The 20,059-nt window shown below is 40.6% G+C and overlaps 1 protein-coding gene and 1 long non-coding RNA gene across 3 annotated transcripts; one reads left to right on the forward strand and one right to left on the reverse strand.

Annotated features, from left to right (window-relative positions):
- Positions 1 to 782: 782 nt before the first annotated feature.
- On the reverse strand, positions 783 to 8,918 carry LOC106574975 (OX-2 membrane glycoprotein). Of its 2 annotated transcripts, none has more exons than XM_014151111.3 (5): positions 8,704 to 8,918; positions 8,221 to 8,559; positions 6,230 to 6,565; positions 5,404 to 5,502; positions 783 to 1,946 (listed from the first exon to the last, which is right to left on the reverse strand). In XM_014151111.3, the coding sequence occupies exons 1-5, from the start codon at positions 8,870 to 8,872 to the stop codon at positions 1,888 to 1,890; spliced, it is 1,002 nt and encodes a 333-aa protein (XP_014006586.2). In that variant the 5' UTR covers positions 8,873 to 8,918; the 3' UTR covers positions 783 to 1,887. The 2 variants fall into 2 exon arrangements, with proteins under 2 accessions (XP_014006586.2, XP_014006585.2); XM_014151110.3 differs by having other exon boundaries at positions 8,221 to 8,562; positions 8,704 to 8,909.
- On the forward strand, positions 8,556 to 19,378 carry LOC145861153 (uncharacterized). The gene is made up of 2 exons (XR_014381001.1): positions 8,556 to 8,731; positions 18,999 to 19,378. It is a non-coding gene; the product is annotated as an uncharacterized LOC145861153 (long non-coding RNA).
- Positions 19,379 to 20,059: the final 681 nt, after the last annotated feature.

Raw genomic sequence — 20,059 nt, forward strand, 5'->3', positions numbered from 1 at the left:
GTGTCAATTCAAATAAAAAGCTGACAAATGCAGTATATCATGTATAAAACAGATATAACTCACCTTTAGGGAGGACTATTAGCTGAATAAACAGATAGTTGTGGAGCAGAGGAGCCATGGTGAAAATGTGAGTTCTAATATGAAGAATTTTGCTTTTCCGGATGCCCCTCCTCTTACACTAAAAGTGAAAGTTAACTCTGCTGGTGTATTACCAGTGTTAGTTGAACTCTTCTTAAAACAGATAGGAGTTTACATATTACACACACACAGCCAATGGAGCCTGGTGCAGCGCTATAACAACCTAGCCCTGATTGTGATGTTACTGTAAGCAGAGCTATAACAACCTAGCCCTGATTGTGATGTTACTGTAAACAGAGCTATAACAACCTAGCCCTGATTGTGATGTTACTGTAAGCAGAGCTAGAACAACCTAGCCCTGATTGTGATGTTACTGTAAGCAGCGCTATAACAACCTAGCCCTGATTGTGATGTTACTGTAAACAGAGCTATAACAACCTAGCCCTGATTGTGATGTTACTGTAAACAGAGCTATAACAACCTAGCCCTGATTGTGATGTTACTGTAAACAGAGCTAGAACAACCTAGCCCTGATTGTGATGTTACTGTAAACAGAGCTAGAACAACCTAGCCCTGATTGTGATGTTACTGTAAACAGAGCTATAACAACCTAGCCCTGATTGTGATGTTACTGTAAACAGAGCTAGAACAAAGTAGTCCTGATTTTAAATGGGGATGTTACTGTAAAACAAGGTGACAATGGGTGATTTTTTAAATACAGCGTATAGTTTTATATCAAACGGGGAGAACACAATATATTTAAAGAATGCTTTTGAATCTTAAACAATATAAAACATTGTACATCTCAAGTGAGAATAATAGCCTGATTTATAAACAGTGTCAAATCAAGTGGGGTCAAACACAACAAGCAACATCCATGATTAAAATAAATACAAACAGGAACTAAAACGTGATACACTTAAATCTAGTGAACAAGGTACAGTATATCAAACAATCAAAGTGCAAAACATTATCATCATCATCATTATATTTTCAGGGCTCAAATACATTCATACATTGTATTGATATAAAGGAGGTAAAACATCCATGTATCTGTATTACTATAGGTATAGTATGTAATAATAACAGCATAAACCTCACATTAACACAAGTGCTATCATATTTAAACGGATTCATGTTAAATGAAATAGAAGGACATTCTCCCCTGTCTTCTTCCTGGTGTGTCATAAAGTTAACTGTAGGTGGTGCTGTGTTCTAATATAATATAATCTATTTCCTCACTGACAAACCTCATTTCTCAAAACTAAAGTGCAATTTCAAAATAAAAAAACAATATTAGCGCCATTATGTAATGTATGGTGCAGGTGTAAATCATCTTACATATGACTGGGGAAGAAATATGACTCTGACAACTCAAAAAGGTTCAATATATGTATCTAGAACACAGTGCATCTATCTGTCTGACTGTCTCATTAGAAATGTTTGTCATAACTACATCCTTCTAAACGTAGGAGCTGGGCTAATAAAGAACACTAATAAAGAACAGGAAGGCCTGCACACTGTTCATCCTCCCAAGACTCCCAGACACTCTCATCCTCATTCATGAATAGTAGTACTGTATCTTGCTAGTCACCATGCATTTAATATGACCTTTGTCATACAATTAGAATATACTGTAATATTCTAAAGATGGATTAGTAGTCTAGTTGAGACATTTTAGAGGATCTCATCTCTTGAGGAACAGGGCTCTTCTGCAACTGGACTCTAAATATCAACAGCGCTCCGATGCTCAATAAAAACCTCTGTCAGCTAAAGTACATAAGTATAGCAATCAACACAGATGAACATTTACACACTTTCCCCAAAAGCGTCCTGCTTGTCTGCTGTGGTTGCTGCTTGCCTGTAACCTGCCAGATAGAACGTGAAGGTTAGACTTTACTGTAGGTAGTAAAGACATACAGCGCATTCAGAAAGTATTCAGACCCCTTGACTTTTTCCACATTTTGTTACAGCCTTATTTTAAAATGGATTACAATGTTTTCCACCTCTCATCAATCTACACACAATACCCCATAATGACAAAGCAAAAACAGGTTTTTCGAAATGCTTGTAAATATATATATACTGCTCAAAAAAATAAAGGGAACACTTAAACAACACAATGTAACTCCAAGTCAATCACACTTCTGTGAAATCAAACTGTCCACTTAGGAAGCAACACCGATTGACAATAAATTTCACATGCTGTTGTGCAAATGGAATAGACAACAGGTGGAAATTATAGGCAATAAGCAAGACACCCCCAATAAAGGAGTGGTTCTGCAGGTGGAGACCACAGACCACTTCTCAGTTCCTATGCTTCCTGGCTGATGTTTTGGTCACTTTTGAATGCTGGCGGTGCTTTCACTCTAGTGGTAGCATGAAACGGAGTCTACAACCCACACAAGTGGCTCAGGTAGTGCAGCTCATCCAGGATGGCACATCAATGCGAGCTGTGGCAAGAAGGTTTGCTGTGTCTGTCAGCGTAGGGTCCAGAGCATGGAGGCGCTACCAGGAGACAGGCCAGTACATCAGGAGACGTGGAGGAGGCCGTAGGAGGGCAACAACCCAGCAGCAGGACCGCTACCTCCGCCTTTGTGCAAGGAGGAGCAGGAGGAGCACTGCCAGAGCCCTGCAAAATGACCTCCAGCAGGCCACAAATGTGCATGTGTCTGCTCAAACGGTCAAAAACAGACTCCATGAGGGTGGTATGAGGGCCCGACGTCCACAGGTGGGGGTTGTGTTTACAGCCCAACACCGTGCAGGACGTTTGGCATTTGCCAGAGAACACCAAGATTGGCAAATTCACTACTGGCGCCCTGTGCTCTTCACAGATGAAAGCAGGTTCACACTGAGCACATGTGACAGACGGGACAGAGTCTGGAGGCGCCGTGGAGAACGTTCTGCTGCCTGCAACATCCTCCAGCATGACCGGTTTGGCGGTGGGTCAGTCATGGTGTGGGGTGGCATTTCTTTGGGGGGCCGCACAGCCCTCCATGTGCTCGCCAGAGGTAGCCTGACTGCCATTAGGTACCGAGATGAGATCCTCAGACCCCTTGTGAGACCATATGCTGGTGCGGTTGGCCCTGGGTTCCTCCTAATGCAAGACAATGCTAGACCTCATGTGGCTGGAGTGTGTCAGCAGTTCCTGCAAGAGGAAGGCATTGATGCTATGGACTGGCCCGCCCGTTCCCCAGACCTGAATCCAATTGAGCACATCTGGGACATCATGTCTCACTCCATCCACCAACGCCACGTTGCACCACAGACTGTCCAGGAGTTGGCGGATGCTTTAGTCCAGGTCTGGGAGGAGATCCCTCAGGAGACCATCCGCCACCTCATCGGGAGCATGCCCAGGCGTTGTAGGGAGGTCATACAGGCACGTGGAGGCCACACACACTACTGAGCCTCATTTTGACTTGTTTTAAGGACATTACATCAAAGTTGGATCAGCCTGTAGTGTGGTTTTCCACTTTAGTTTTGAGTGTGACTCCAAATCCAGACCTCCATGGGTTGATAAATTGGATTTCCATTGATTTTTTTTGTGCGACTTTCTTGTCAGCACATTCAACTATGTAAAGAAAAAAGTATTTAATAAGATTATTTCTTTCATTCAGATCTAGGATGTGTTGTTTAAGTGTTCCCTTTATTTTTTTGAGCAGTGTGTATATATATATATATATATATATATATATATATATATATATATATATATATATTGAAGTATTCAGCCCCTTTACTCAGCACTTTGTTGAAGGACCTTTGGCAGCGATTACAGCCTCAAGTCTTCTTGGGTATGACGTTGCAAGCTTGGCACACCTGTATTTGGGTTGTTTCTTCCATTCTTCTCTACAGATCCTCTCAAGCTCTGTCAGGTTGGATGGGGAGCGTCACTGCACAGCTATTTCCAGGTCTCTCCGGAGAATTTCGAACTGGTTCAAGTCCGAGCTCTGGCTGGGCCACTCAAGGACAGTCAGAGACTTGTCCCGAAGCCACTCCTGTGTTGTCTTGGCTGTGTGCTTAGGGTTGTTGTGCTGTTGAAAGGTGAACCTTCACCCAAGTCTGAGGTCCTGAGCGTTCTGGAGCAGGTTTTCATCAAGGATCTCTCTGTACTTTTGTCCATTCATCTTTCCCTCGATCCTGACTAGTCTCCCAGTCCCTGCCGCTGGAAAACGCTTGGCATTCAGGCCAAAGAGTTCAATCTTTGTTTCATCAGACCAGAGAATCTTGTTTCTCATGGTCTGTGAGTCCTTTATGTGCCTTTTGTCAAACTCCAAGCGGACTTTCATGTGTCTTTTACTGAGGATTGGCTTCCATATGGCCACTACCATAAAGGCCTGATTGGTGGAGTGCTGCAGAGATGGTTGTCCTTCTGGAAGGTTCTCCCATTTCCACAGAGGAACTCTGGAGCTCTGTCAGAGTGACCAATGGGTTCTTGGTCACCTGCCTGACCAAGGCCCTTCTCCCCCAAATGCTCAGTTTTGCCGGGCGGTCAGCTCTAGGAAGAGTCTTCATGGTTCCAAACTTCTTCCATTTCAGAATGATGGAGGCTACTGTGTTCTTGGGGACCTTCAATGCTGCAGGCATTTTTTTCTACCCTCTCCCAGATCTGTGCCTTGACACAATCCTGTCTCGGAGCTCTACAGTTTTTGCTCTGACATGCACTGTCAACTGTGGGACCTTATATAAACAGGTGTGTGCATTTCCAAATCATGTCCAATCAATTGAATTTACCACAGGTGGGCTCCAATCAAGCTGTAGAAACATCTCAAGGATGATCAATGGAAACAGGATGCACCGGAGCTCAATTTCAAGTCTCATAGCAAAGGGTCTGAAAACTTATGTAAATAAGATATTTCTGTTTTTATTTTTAATTCATTTGCAAACATTTCTAAAAACCTGTTTTCGCTTTGTCATTATGGGGTATTGTGTGTAGATTGATAAGGGAAAAAATGTATTTAATTTTAGAATAAGGTTCCATTTTAGAATAAGGCTGTAACGTAACAACATTTGGAAAAAGGGAAGGGGTCTGAATACTTTCCGAATGCACTGTACACTTTATCAGTAACCATTCTAGAGCTCTAAGACATGACTTGCCCACAGCTGATGCTTCACACAGTTTATTTCATAAAGCCAGAGACATATATATATATATAGAGAGAGAGAGAGAGAGAGAGAGAGAGAGATGATATACTATGGTTCTGATTATAAACATTCACTCAATTGGTCTTTCTAAGGTGTTATTACATCACATCTAGTCTCTCATGACTTAAGCAAACAAGACTGACAAAAGTGACATCATCAGATAATCTTGTGCTGACTCACCTTTTTTCTTTTGAAGCATGACACTGCCGCAGATGACTAAAATGGAAACGATTAGGAACACTGGAATGCCAACCGCCCACGGGGAAGTCCTCCTGTCATCTGGAAGGTGAAACATTATTATTTATTTTTTTACATTTATTTAACTAGGCAAGTCAGTTAAGAACAAATTCTTATTTACAATGACAGCCTAGGAACAGTGGGTTAACTGCCTTGTTCAGGGGCAGAAGGACAGATTTTTACCTTGTCAGCTCGGGGATTCGATCTAGCAACTTTTCGGTTACTGGCACAACGCTGTAACCACTAGGCTACCTGCCGCCCCTATGAAATTGCAGTGATCATGTGTTTGGAGAGATCAATTTTTTGAGAAGAGGAAGCTGGGAATTGTACATCCTCTTTCCAAAGAAGTCTGTTTGAATAGCATGTTGATATGGATTTCCACCTTTAACATATCATCCATCCTTCATTTAGCTTCCCTGAGGGGCCGGAAACTACCCAGAACTCAATAAAACAATTGACTCTACAGGGAGTGACTCATGATTCTTTACCACAGTAGTCAAAATGAAACTTAACTGGTGAGATTAGATAACAGCACTACTAGCATCACAACATTAGGCTCTTGCAACCAGCCTGATCTCATTGTGCTCACCATTCTGTTGGAATGTTAGAATAGTGAGCTGTAACATGATCTGGCTGGTTCACTAGGCTAACCCAACATGTCACTGGGGATGATGATGTTTTCTCAATGTTGTTTTCAAGTTGAACCATTCTGTACTGACACGCTAATAGTGTACGGTCTAAAAGTATATGACACGTCAACATTACGTACCCTCTTCAACCTCCCTCTCTCCACTCTCTCCAGGGAGAATAGGAAGCGGGACCCGCTCGTGTCTCTGTGTCCTCATCCCATTGTTTACGATACAGTCCACGTATCCACCTGAGCCTGGCAACAGTTGGAGGGTGATGTTGCTAATGGCTGTGACAGTTTGGTCTTTGTTAATGACAGTCCAGTTGTTAGGTGTCTTTATGGGTACTGCTGCAGAAATGTTCCATTGGATCCAAGGTGCTGGTTTACCCGTGGCAGAGCAGCTGACCACAACTTCCATGTCTGCTTTAGATTCAGTGCTGGGGACTTTTTGCATTGTGGCTCTCACTTCAGATACACCTTTGAAAAGATGAAACAGGGAATATTAGATCATATTGATTTTATTTATTTTACAAAGCAGGTCAATTAAGAATACATTATTATTTACAAAGATGGCAAAAGGAATCCTGTGGCGCAGGGGGCAGGGATTAAAAGTCTAGGACAAGACAGTCAACACAATAAATGTGAGAAGTCATAATTCAATTTTATATTTTGGTTAAAAAGACTTAATAAAACCATAATTAACCCTTGGCCTGTACTGTATGATTCAGAAATCATGCCTTAGCAAAGGTCCCACTAAGACTTTTCTGTAATTTCAACAGTAAAACACTGTAGGATGCATAGTATAATACCATAAATGTGTTTTACAATGCTGTATGATTTTACCCCTAATGCAGTGCAATGCTGAAAAATACTGTTATTAACTGTAGTTCGGAAGCTTCCTGTAAAAATTACTCTAACATACTGTTTCTTTACAGTAATAGTTTATGCCTACTGTAGATTCAAATGATCACTTTCAGGCGCCTACCTCATGCTGTCAGGTGAGACACATGAAGCTCACACTATTTTAGTAAATATATTTTTGAAGCGGCTGTGAAGTGGAATAATATTTTCAGTACCTTGCCTTGTTTATAAGCATAGGTATGCTAGCCAACCTTCAACTGCATGTTTCTTTAGCTAACCTAGCTAGATAGCTGGCTAACGTTTGCTAGCTAGCTAGCTCAAGTTGACAAAAGCCATTTCGGTCTGCTCTAAATTGCTCGTAGATATCTAGCTGTGCGACCTAGAAAAACGTCAGAGAATATTGTAATTATAGGCTGTATCGCAGCCTCTGAGTGCCATAGAGAATACACTAAGCGCAGATTCGTGACCTTCATTACTACAGAGAAAATGGCTTGTTTCTAGCAGTTCAAAAGATGATTGACAGCCGCATTGAACACAAACCGCGTTGTGGGCCGTACTCGCAAGCCGCTAAAGCTGACGCGAATAACCAGTGCACCAGTGTAATTTTGCTTTACACTACCATTTTCCTTACTGTAAAACATTACAGCATCCATTTACATTTACTGCAAGGATGCTGTAATATGTCTTTACAGTAAGGAAAATATTACTGTAAAACATATTACAGCATCTCTGCTGTAATGCAAAAATACAGTATTAAGCTGGCCACTGTGGTGCAAGTATAATGCTTTAATTTTACAGGGAAAAGTTTTACAGTGACGCTATAAAGGGTGACTAAAGGATTATGCTATTTGGCAAAGAACCAGATGCAAGGAACTTTAGGCTTCGTTTACACAGGCAGCCCAATTCTTATATTTTTCCACTAATTGGTCTTTTGACCAATCAGATCAGCTCCTTTGCCAATAATTGGTCAAAATATCAGAATTGGGCTGCCTGTGTAAACAAAGCCTAACATGACCCTCTATTTTATGATTTTGCTCATAATTACTTGTGAAGCATATATGTATTGTTAACACTTTATGAATACTGTATAACAGTGTTTCCCAAAAGGATTCTCCAAGAATACCCCCATAGACTTTTTAGGCTCCTATACTACCAGCACACCTGATTCAAATAGGCCTAATCAAGGGCTGGATAATTAGTTGAGCAGTTAATTAGTTAATTAATTAGTAACTAGTAAATTAGTTAATTCGTTAATTAATTACTTGACTAACCTTGAACGGTAAGACAAGTCTGCTTGCGTATTGAACCACTCGGGTAAACATTGAAGGAGCAAATATAGCAGGCTTCGTCCGCCCATGTTACATTCTTCACCGTAATGGACGTAGAGTTGAGAGATGCCTCCGTGAAAACCACCTTGCCTCGGTGCGGGTCTATGATTTGAGCTCCAAACCGCTTGCTGTAGGTGGCCAGATTCTCCACCGAGTCGTCTTTGAACAGCCTCTGCCAGGTGACTTGCAGCACACCTGTCGAGTCCGCATGGGTGCAGGTATATGATGCGTCGGCATTGAAGTCAACCCTGGTGTCTCCTCTAGCTACGACGTTGACAGAGACTGCTAGAAATGGAAGAAGGAATGTTATCGGGTAAATAAAAGTTTAGCCTTACAAAAAAAATCTATGACCTGTCAAACGTGGGAAATGTTCCTTTATCTTATACGAGCAGAATCAACTGATCAGATCCATGGAAAATAACGTACCTTCAGACAGAATGCATAAGATAATTAGGTAAGTGTTCATTCTCAGCTGGTGAATGTTGACAAGATCATGTTTCTGTTTCTGGCGTTGGACCTTTAAATATTGGCGAGTGAAAGTGAAAGTTAGCGGGTGGCGTTGGGCGGTTTCCGGTAACCAATGTAGAATAAACATCGATAATGAAGTTATCACGGAACTAGAATGAGTAAGTTATTATATTTCTGTGGAAGAAACGAGGTTGTTCTAGTATTTCTGTGTGGCTCACAATAAGCTTAATGTCATACTGTAGCTGATATACAGGGCCTAAAATAAACATCTGCCAAATGCGTGTAGATTTTGGCATTTGCGGGTTAAGATGTCTATTTCACCAGACACGTTGACGGGTGGTCATGGCTCCACAGTGCGAGCATTTCACTCGCATTTGTGAATAAAAATAGTAAAGTATGATCACATGTATAGTTAAATAAATGCTGCAGCAACTGTTTTCTGAGTATTTCTGCCGTTTTGTTTCATAGCTGGTAAATTAATCGCACAAAGTCAAAGAACTCCGAATCTTAAATAACCTATTCCACCTCGCGCTGCAACACTGCGTGGCTAGAGGGGGGGGGGGGATCATTTTTACATAACTAATTTCTGCTATCGTCCTTTTTTTACATCCATTATTAGACAGTGGCAACGTGGAACACTACTGATTATGAACATGGTATTTTGCCTGCTAATGCCTGCAACGCAGTGAAGAAAACAATATGACAACAATAACGTCTAATGTGACTGGCCCCTCTAACAGTACAACTGGCCCCTCTAACAGTACAACTGGCCCCAGTACAACTGGCCCCCCCAGTTGAAATGGTCTAGAACCGCCACTGTGAGCACAGGCATAAAAATAGCTCTAATTTACTTGAGAAAAAAAGACCATTGAAGTGACACTTAGTTCGTGTGTTTCTTGGCTGTTTACATTTTGTTCACAAGCTAGGTTGATTTTGTATGTTTGAGTTTCAACTGCTAGGGAAGAGAAAACAACGCTTCTAAAAGTCAGATTGACCCAGTCTAGAAGACACAAACACGACTCGAGTCACGCTACCACGGTAATCACCCGCCCTTTAAAGGGGCAGGGGAATTTTGTGTCTCATGATATTTTGGTTAAAAGACGAAGGTCACAAAAAATTAAATTAAACAATATACCACATTGCTTCTTGCTAGTAAAACATTACAAAGCATGCTCATCTGTTTTTTTGTGTTTTGTTTGTGTAATTTTAGCGCAAAAAAAACACATTTTGTCTTGTAAAAAAATCTGAGTAGCTGGTAGATTTTGGTCGAATAAAAAGTACATTTTATGCCCATGGTTCACTGGCACTGTGTATTTTCCACTTGAAGGCCACCACATCAAAGGCATTATTAAGGCTACTGTAACCACAGCTAGTTCCAAAGCAAGTCTGCGTTGTTCCAGGTAAAATAGAACAATATAGTCTCCTAAATACCACATTAATAGTCTTCTTAATATGTATAAAAGATGAAACAGTAAAAAAACCCAAGAAGAACAAAGCATAAACTGAAGTCAATCTACCTACAAATAGTTTTGTAATGTGGGGAAATAGTGACTCCATGTTGTTGGGAAGAGGGTGAGGATTTTACTGTACGATCTAATGACTAGAAAATAGTTTCAAGGTAATTAAGTGTGTCATTGGAATTTACAGATTTGTCACTTGGATATGCTGTTCTGGGGTGCAACCAGCATTGCATTGTTATGTATGTAAATCTGAAACATCCATTGAGTACATTCATTTGTGGATTTTTATTTAACTAGGCAAGTCAGTTATGACAGTCTAGGAACAGTGGGTTAATTGCCTTTTTCAGGGGCAGAACATCAGATTTTTACCTTGGGGATTTGAACTTGCAACCTTTCGGTTACTAGCCCAACACTCTAACCACTAGGCTACCCTGCCGCCCCACTAGGATATCCATCACCTATTTCGTATGATATGTTACAATTCGTATCCTGTGTTACAAATTACAATTCCTATCCTGTGTTTCAAATTACAATTCGTATCCTCTGTTACAAATTACAATTCGTATCCTCTGTTACAAATTACAATTCGTGTCCTGTGTTACGAATTACAATTCGTATCCTGTGTTACGAATTATAGCTAGGTGGCTAACGTTAGCTAGCTGGGTAACCTATAAAGTAAAATATGTTACGAATTTGCAAAACGCACAATATGTTACGAATTTGCAGAACACATGATATGTTACGAATTCTAGCTAGATAGCTAACGTTAGCTGGCTGGCTAATGTTAGCTAGGTTAGGCATTAGAGTTAAGGGAAGGTTAGGAATTAGGTTAAAGAGTTAGGGGAAGGTTAGCTAAAATGCTAAAGTTGTCCGTGATGAGATTCAAACACGCAACCTTTGAGTTGCTTGACATTTGTGTTATACATTTTTGCATTAAGTAACCATCTGTCTTATGTAACCATACCAAACAAAACATTATATATTGAGTGTCCTGGATAAAGCTTTACTATGTTACGTCTATGAGACCAGACTGGTGGTAAGGGTCATGTGCATGCTGAGGGGATGTGCAGTGAGGGACTTTGTTCCCACATGTCAAAGCAAATGGAGAAATTTGCAAGATGACCACTGCCCCAGAGTCTTGTATCCAAGACGCATTATAGAAAAGGTGAAACCGAAAGATCTGTGAGTTTATCACTAGAAGCTCATGTCGTAACCTTAGTATTATAACATAGTTAGATATGTTTTTAAATACTGATTTTTATTGTAGGCTGCCATAAAATATATAATATTCTCATGAAATGTGAATATAAATTCCTCCTGTATCTCGAGCGGCAAGTAGCCTGGTGGGTAGAAGCGTTGGGCCAGCAACCAAAAGGTTGTTGCCCAATCCCCGAGTCGACAAGGTAAAAATCTGTCATTCTGCCCCTGAGCAGAATTGGGTTGGGTTAAATGAGGAAGTCACATTTCAGTTGAATGCATTCAGACTCGCTATCCCCCTGTCCCTGTACAACTGACTAGGTATCCCCCTGTCCCTGTACAACTGACTAGGTGTCCCCCTGTCCCTGTACAACTGACTAGGTATCCCCCTGTCCCTGTACAACTGACTAGGTGTCCCCCTGTCACTGTACAACTGACTAGGTGTCCCCCTGTCCCTGTACAACTGACTAGGTGTCCCCCTGTCCCTGTACAACTGACTAGGTGTCCCCCTGTCCCTGTACAACTGACTAGGTGTCCCCCTGTCCCTGTACAACTGACTAGGTGTCCCCCTGTCCCTGTACCCTGTACAACTGACTAGGTATCCCTCGTTCCCTATACAACTGACTAGGTATCCCCCTGTCCTCTTGTCATACCTGATTATGGACAGTCTTAGCTGGGAATAGTATTTGACCAAGTGGGAGGGCTGAGTCAAGGTTACTGTAGAATAGAATCATAAATGAAAGAGAAACTGTCTAGGCTGTAGGGTTATTACAATACTCTGACCACTCTCAGCCTCAAATCAAATGTATTGGTCACATGCACGTGTTTCCTGTGGCTCAGTTGGTAGAGCATGGTGTTTGCAACGCCAGCATCGTGTGTGCAATGCCAGGGTTGTGGGTTCGATTCCCACGGGGGGCCAGTACAACAACAAAAAAATGTATGAAATGTATGCATTCACTACTGTAAGTCACTCTGGATGAGAGATTCTGCTAAATGACTAAAATGTAAATGTTTAGCAGATGTTATTGTGGTGTAGTGAAATGCTTGTGCTTCTAGCTCCAACACTGCAGTAATATCTAACAGTTTCACAACATATACCCAAAATACACTTACATCTAAGTAAGGAATGGATTAAGAATATATACATCTATGTCAGAGTGGCATTGGACTAAGATACAGTGGTATAGAATACAGTATATACATATGAGATGTCCAATGCCGCTCTGACGTGTATATATGTCCTCAATGGTAAGTGTTATGCTGAATCCAGGAAAGGATGAGCAGTCAGAATGATACTTACAGTAGCCACTCCTTATCTGATGACTAAGCTACTGTAAACTTTGATATCCTGTGATTGTATTGAAATGTGTACTGGGTCATCTGGTAGAACTGTAGGTAGCCTAGAGTTAGAGAGGCGGACCAGTAACTAGAGTGTTGCTGGTTCGAATCACAGGTCCGTCAGGAAATACAGTATGATGCTGCACCACAGCACACGGACCCTCAGGGTATGCATATGTCCGTGTTTACAGTGTCAAAACACTGTATGGTGGCAAATGGATGTGTGTAGTTTCCATAGAAACCCCTGAAAGGAGAAATAGAGCAGCAAGGTGTTTTAATCTGAACAAAACATGTTCATTATATCTTGGGAAGTACCTGTCTCATATTCTGGTTGGCTGGTGTGGTCTTATGTTACTGTGGTGACATTGATACATGTGAACCTGTCTCACTCAACCAGAGGACGATTCCAGCTGCAGCTCAATGCTTAAATCTAGAAACACAGACACTGAAGACAGACAATACATTTTCTGAAGTATACATCCTTCTTTTATCAATTAATGTAGAATATCCAGCGGATCATGGCGCAGTAGCAAACACTAGGTGGAACGACAATAAAAAGGTATGGATAGAAAATTCAGGACACAAAATGCAGGACACAATCAAACGATGCAAGAGAATAAAGTAGACGGCCTGGGTCATGGATAATTCTTGTTTGTTGAATGATTGCTGTGTTTTGATGTATTTTTGCTGAGCTCTTCCTTTTGCTGCCCTCATTTTTCCCCCTTTAAAAAAAATACATAACCCTGAGGTTGGGACTGGCCAGAGTACTGTAATAACCACAGCAAGTTCCAAACCAATTGGCTGCTAATGCTCCACCCAAGAAACTAAACACGCCTACACTTAATTCATAGGCCTAAAAGATAAGAACATAAAATACAACTGCAACAAGAATAGCAGCATACATTTCAGTCAATTTACATAATTAAACGTTTTACAATGTGGGAAATGATGACTCCATGTTATGGGAATAGGGTGAGGATTTTATTTTGAGATTTTAAATCTATTACAGTAGTATGTGTGTGTGTGTCATAGAGGTTTACAGTTTTCACCACATGCTTCTCACATGCCCATAGTATGTGCGATTCTGGTAATTGAGTCAGCAGGAAGTTCCCCGATGCTGGTCCTGAGTCTCTCTCCAGTGTTAGGGGTCGTGGTCATGTCCGCCATGCCGAGGAGATTCATTACTTTGTTGCATCATTACTTTGTTCCCACAATTGAAAAACATTCTATAATTGTACCAAGTAGCTTAGCTATGTGGCCCAACAGGAGGTCTGAGTCAGGGTTACTGTAGAAAAGAGTCAAATGAAAGAGGAACCATCTGGGCTGGAGGTTTATTACAGTACTCTGGCCACTCCCAACCTCAGGGTTATGCTTTAAAAAAATGTGTGTGACAGTCCTTGCCTTTTAGTACTTTGTTACATGTTTTGTGGTTTTTGCAGACCCCAGGAAGAGTAGCTGCTGCCTCTGCAAAAGCTAATGGGGATTCTAATAAACAAATATGCTGATTCCAAATCCAGGAAGGATACGCAGTCAGAAAGATACTTACGGGAGGCGCTCCTTATCTGATAACTAGACTGCTCTGGTAAAACTGTAGTTAACCTAGAGCAGCGGTCAATAACCTTTTCTGAGTCAAGGAAACTGCAGACACGGTGATCTGAGCTATCTGATTGGCCAGCGGTAGTTCTATAGGTGCACTTGATTTGCTCTTTGGGCCTGCCTGGTAGGTGGAGTTCTACCTTCTAGGTCTGCTGAATCAAGTGCACCTACCGCCATAAGCTTGAAACAAAGAAAAAAATGGGAAGGTAAGGCTTTATCGTTGGGTTTTTTACAGACGTTTGGTGATCGACTAGGAACGCCTTGGAGATTGACCATTTGATCGCGATTGACCGGTTGGTGTAGAAAAGGCAGGCCAGCAACTGGAGGGTTGCTGGTTCAAATTGCATGTCTGTCAAGAAAGATGTAATGGTACTAGAAATCCAATTTTTAAAGGTGCAATATGCAGAAATCCCCATTTCCTGGTTGCTAAAATTCTAATAGTTTGCCTAATTTCAGTTTGACAAAACAAGCAATGGTTTGTGTAGAAAATAATTGTACCATCTAAACCGCTGTGAAATATATTTTTATTAAACAAAAAATAGTGTTTTCAGATGTTTGAAGCTGGTGTACAAAGCAATGTTTGTCAGACCATGAGACGTCCCGAAAATCGGTCTTCTCACAAAACCGCCTGAATGGTTTGGCCTAGAAACCTATTAGGACCCCTCTATGTTCTCCGTTTTGCTTGGGACTTCTTGGAACTTGTCAGAAGTCGGTACAGCCGATCTGCCAACCTCTGTCTGTAGCGTCCGAACAGTTTTGGCTACACACTAATATGAAAGTTGAGACCTCGGTGGAAAGGTGAGACTTGTCTCACCTGGTATCCGGTACCAGTTGAAAAAAATGAATGGAAGTATATATGGAGACTGTTTAGCAAATAAAAAAAAGATGATTGTTTCATGATCTTTCTTATATCTCTCAGATATAGGACAGACACTTCAGAACAAACTTTCTTTTGATTTTTTTGTGGGGTACTATCTGTTCCATGTAGTGAATGTGTTAGTCAATGTTTATGGACTAATAGCAGTAAGGCCAAATATAACATTTTCATTGTGTGCATATATATATATATATTGTCACGTCCTGACCAGTATAGAGGATATTTTGTTATTGTAGTTTGGTCAGGACGTGGCAGAGGGTAGTTTATTTATGTATTACGGGTTTTTTTTTGTCACTGGTCTATGTTTGTATTTCTATGTGTTTATTGTAGGGTAGTTTTTCTATGTGTAGGTTGGGTGCTGGACTCTCAATTGGAGGCAGGTGTTTCTAGTTGCCTCTGATTGGGAGTCCTATAAATAGGTGTGTGTTTTGTTTGTCACTTGTGGGTAATTGTTTGAGAGCACTGCTTTTGTTGAGCCTGCTTCTGTTCCTGTCGTTAGTTTGTTTATTGTTTTCCGTGGTGTTCTCATTATTATAATAAATATGTTGAGCACGCAACCCGCTGCGCCTCGGTCCCATTCTCTCTTCCACGACAGCTGTGATATATATATATATATATATATATATATATATACAGTGCATTCGGAAAGTATTCAGACCCTTTGACTTTTTCTACATTTTGTTATGTTATGGCCTTATTCTAAAATAGATTAAATTGTGTGTCCCCCCCCCTCCCCCCCAATCTACATACAATACCCCATAATGACAAAGCGAAAACAGGTTTTTAGACATTTTTGCAAATGTATAAAAAAAAAAAAAAAATATGACATTTAAATAAGTATTCAGACTCTACTCAGTTGAAGAACCTTTTGGCAGCGATTACAGCCTCGAGTCTTCTTGGGTATGACGCTACAAGCTTGGCCCACCTGTATTTGGGTAGTTTTTCCCATTCTCTGCAGATCCTCTCAAGCTCTTATGGTGGAGAAATTACAAGATTGTTATAATGCTGTTATTGCATCAAATTGTGGTTTTATGCAACAGAATAAGGGGTTGTTAGAATGCTCGTGTGTGTGTTTTACTGAGGATGGGCCTCTGGAAGATTTACATGTCTTTGGGTGATACCACATTCCAGAGCATGAGTTAATGTTTCTGTTCTATAAGGTACCAGGGAGAGATGACTCCATGGCCAGACCCTGGTCTCTATACAATGAGAACAGTTTTTATAGTAGATCCTTATAATTCACAGCAGACAGTATCTTTCATACAAATCTTAACCTTGTGACCCATTCCATACATCTGCTGTTTGTCATGTAGACTGAAGGGGGTGTGTCTTGGCTATAAAAGACCTTTGTCTCGGGGCTCTCAATGAATCATCTGAGGGTGATTCGTTGACCAGAGCACTCAAGAGAGCACTCAATCGATTCACTTTGTGTGTGTTGTATTGACCTGCTCCCTTATTAATAAGTGATTAAAGATTTAGTTTAAGTATAACTCTGACTTGTATGATACGTTTGTCTCTCATTTGATAGTAAAGAAATTAAACACCACACTCTGTCAGGTTGGATGGGGAGCGTCGCTGCACAGCTATTTTCAGGTCTCTCCAGAGATGTTCGATTGGGTTCAAGTCCGGCTTCTGGCTTGTGCCACTCAAGGACATTCAGAGACTTGTCCCGAAGATTGTCCTGCGTTGTCTGAGGTCCTGAGCGCTCTGGAGCAGGTTTTCATCAAGGATCTCTCTGTACTTTGCTCTCAAATAGTTCAATCTTGGTTTCATCAGAACAGAGAATATTGTTTCTAATGGTCTGAGTCCTTTGGGTTCCTTTTGGCAAACTCCAAGTGGGCTGTTTACTGAGGAGCGGCTTCCATCTGGCCACTACCATAAAGGCCTGATTGGTGGAGTGCTGCAGAGATGGTTGTCCTTCTGGAATGTTCTCCCATCTCCACAGAGGAACTCTGGAGCTCTGTCACAACGACCATCGGGTTCTTGGTCACCTCCCTGACCAAGGCCCTTCTCCCCCGATTGCTCAGTTTGGCTGGGCGGCCAGATCTAGGAAGAGTCTTGGTGGTTCCAAACTTCTTCCATTTAAGAATGATGAAGAGCACTGTGTTTTTGGGGACCTTCAATGCTGGAGATTTATTTTATTTTTTATCTAAATTTAAAATAAGGCTAACGTAATAAAATGTGGAAAAAGTCAAGGGGTCTGAATACTTTCCGAAGGCACTGTATACAGTACTGCCACACACAGGTCAGAAGTCTACAACAGCTCAATATATTGGAGGTGCCGAAGATACATTTATTTTTTTCAGTTGCGTGTAAATTTTTATTTAGCCATTTTTTTTGGAAGTACAGACAGTTAAATTCGGAAGTTTACCTACACCTTAGCCAAATACATTTAAACTCAGTTTTTCACAATTCTTGACATTTAATCCTAGTAAACATTTCCTATCTTAGGTCAGTTAGGATCACCACTTCATTTTAAGAATGTGAAATGTCAGAATAATAGTTGAGAGTGGCGTCTACATGAACTTGACGACTACATGAATTTATAAAAAAGGTTTCTGCAGTTACCCTTCTAACTTCATCCTGCAGCAATTGCCTGCATTGTGGTAGGCTCTATTGTCAACCAATCATTATCTGTTTTTTACTCACCCTAACGTGACCAAAGACATGACTGAAACAGGAATCAACTTTGCCATGATTCATACAGATCTTTACAAATTAATGTTATGTTTGAGGCTCTCTCTCACTAATTGATTGTACAATGTACACTCGTATGATATCAGTTTGTGAGTGTGTGATATGGGGGTTGGAAACATATTTATTTCGACATTATAAAGAAAAACTTTTTAGGCAACTCTTCCATGTTGGTCTGAGCCTTGCTATTGGAAAACGACATTAGTGTCTGACTTTCGGCTGTCGCAGATGCATCCCCCCCCCAGATTGAATTTAAGAACACACCTGAAATCATAAAATGTCTAACTAGTAATTTGTTACGCTAACTTGCTAGCAAGAGGTTGCATAGCAACAGCATCAACTTCTGGTAGACAGGCGAAGAGCTAGTTCCCTCAACTGAAAGCATACTGTTCGTTTACAGTATACTAAAATGAACTAATAGTATGTAGTATATACTCATTAAGTATGTAGTATACAGTATGTTAGTATGGGTATTGGAACACAACTCTAGACTTTCCTTTACAGTCAGTTGCTTCAGCCTTACCACTAAAATGTGATAATGGGATAGCTTGGGTTTTTACAGTAGATGTCACATTGGAATTACATACGTAGTGTAACTCTGGGTTCACAAGTGCTGTCTAACTTTTGGGCCGGTCAGATATATGAATTGTGCTACAATTTACTTACTGAAAGACCAGAAAGAAGAGCGATGTTAGAGTCATAGTTGTTTTGTTTTTTTTACTTTACATTGTTTTCTGTGAATGTGCAATATTTTAGCCCTAATTTATTTATTTCAGCTCAATGGAAAGCTTCTTTAGACCCCATGTATTTTCTCCTTTCCTTGCAGTCATGTGCGACCCCTGCTGGTCCAAAACGTGATGTTGGTTCTCTGGGACCAGTAACTGTTTATGATACTGACAGTACATTTTCATTTCACTATGGAGGACGTGGAGCATGATATTATTTTATTTTAAATTTATTGTTAATTTAGTACGCGGTAAATTGCTGCGTGCCACTCCTGCCGCCAAGAGTGGCTTGCTGGTAGGTGTGCTTGCAGCATATAGCAGCAAGTTCGATTGTGCGTCAAGAATCTGTCTCTTGTCTGTCTGCAGGTGTTTTGATGTGAGAGGATGCCAATCCCCAGTACCGTTATCACCACCTCACCCGCTCTTAAGAGAACCTTCGGCCCAAGGCTGGTTAGGAGACAGCGCTAAAGACACTATTATGTAATTGTGATGAACTGAGAGAATATTAAGTTTAGTAGCACTGTAATTCATTAATCATATGCTGCGTTCCCTGCTTCTCTTGTCTTACCTCGTTCCCTTTCTGTCTTTTACACCTCTCTCGCCACCTCTTTCTTCCTCTATTTTTATAATGCACACCAGATGTGCATTGAAGTACAGATTGAACTTTATAATATTACCATTATAATATTTATAATGTATTTATAACACATGGATAATGAACTTTCAATAAAGCGTTTCACATTCTCTACTGGCTGAAATTAAGTTTATGATTTGATGAAATACTACACCTATCCTGTGTTTATCAGATCAATGCAGAATGAAGGAAATTAGATATTGAGATGAACTGGTTTTAGAGTACTTACACGATGCATAGGAAGTGTAGTGTTTTTAAATTATATTTCTGTATAAATGAATTACAAATCAGCCTTTAATTAACTAGTTAAATCATGTTTCTAGTTAATTGCATAGTTAAAACGTGTAAACATTAATGTCCCAGGACCAAGATTGATAAACACTGTTGAAGTGTATAATTGTAATACATACATGCAGACACAGCATCATTCAAAGACTGGAATTTGATATGACTGAAAAATTATCTCAAAGACATTCATACCTGAACTGCACCTTTATTTGCCATTAATGTTATTCAAACTGTTTTGAAGTTGATACAGCTATGATAGCTGAGGTTCATAGCTAGGTTCTGAACTAATATGTACAGTCGTTGCCAAAAGTTTTGAGAATGACGCAAATATTAATTTTCCCAAAGTCTGCTGCCTCAGTTTGTATGATGGCAATTTGCATATACTCCAGAATGTTATGAAGAGTGATCAGATGAATTGCAATTAATTGCAAAGTCCCTCTTTGCCATGCAAATGAACTGAATCCCCCAAAAACATTTCCACTGCATTTCAGCCCTGCCACAAAAG

This window comes from Salmo salar, chromosome 16 (genome assembly GCF_965601325.2).
Source record: "Salmo salar chromosome 16, fSalSal1, whole genome shotgun sequence".
Taxonomy (NCBI): domain Eukaryota; kingdom Metazoa; phylum Chordata; class Actinopteri; order Salmoniformes; family Salmonidae; genus Salmo; species Salmo salar.

What these genes read in the sequence shown, in the direction of transcription:
- LOC106574975 (XM_014151110.3), bottom strand. Translation starts at nt 8,872, where the DNA reads ATGTTTATTCTACATTGGTTACCGGAAACCGCCCAACGCCACCCGCTA. An exon ending in GACTTGTCTTACCGTTCAAG is followed by an intron (nt 6,566 to 8,220) that starts GTTAGTCAAGTA and finishes ATCTTTTCAAAG; the next exon opens with GTGTATCTGAAGTGAGAGCC. An exon ending in CATGCTTCAAAAGAAAAAAG is followed by an intron (nt 1,947 to 5,403) that starts GTGAGTCAGCAC and finishes TCTATCTGGCAG; the next exon opens with GTTACAGGCAAGCAGCAACC.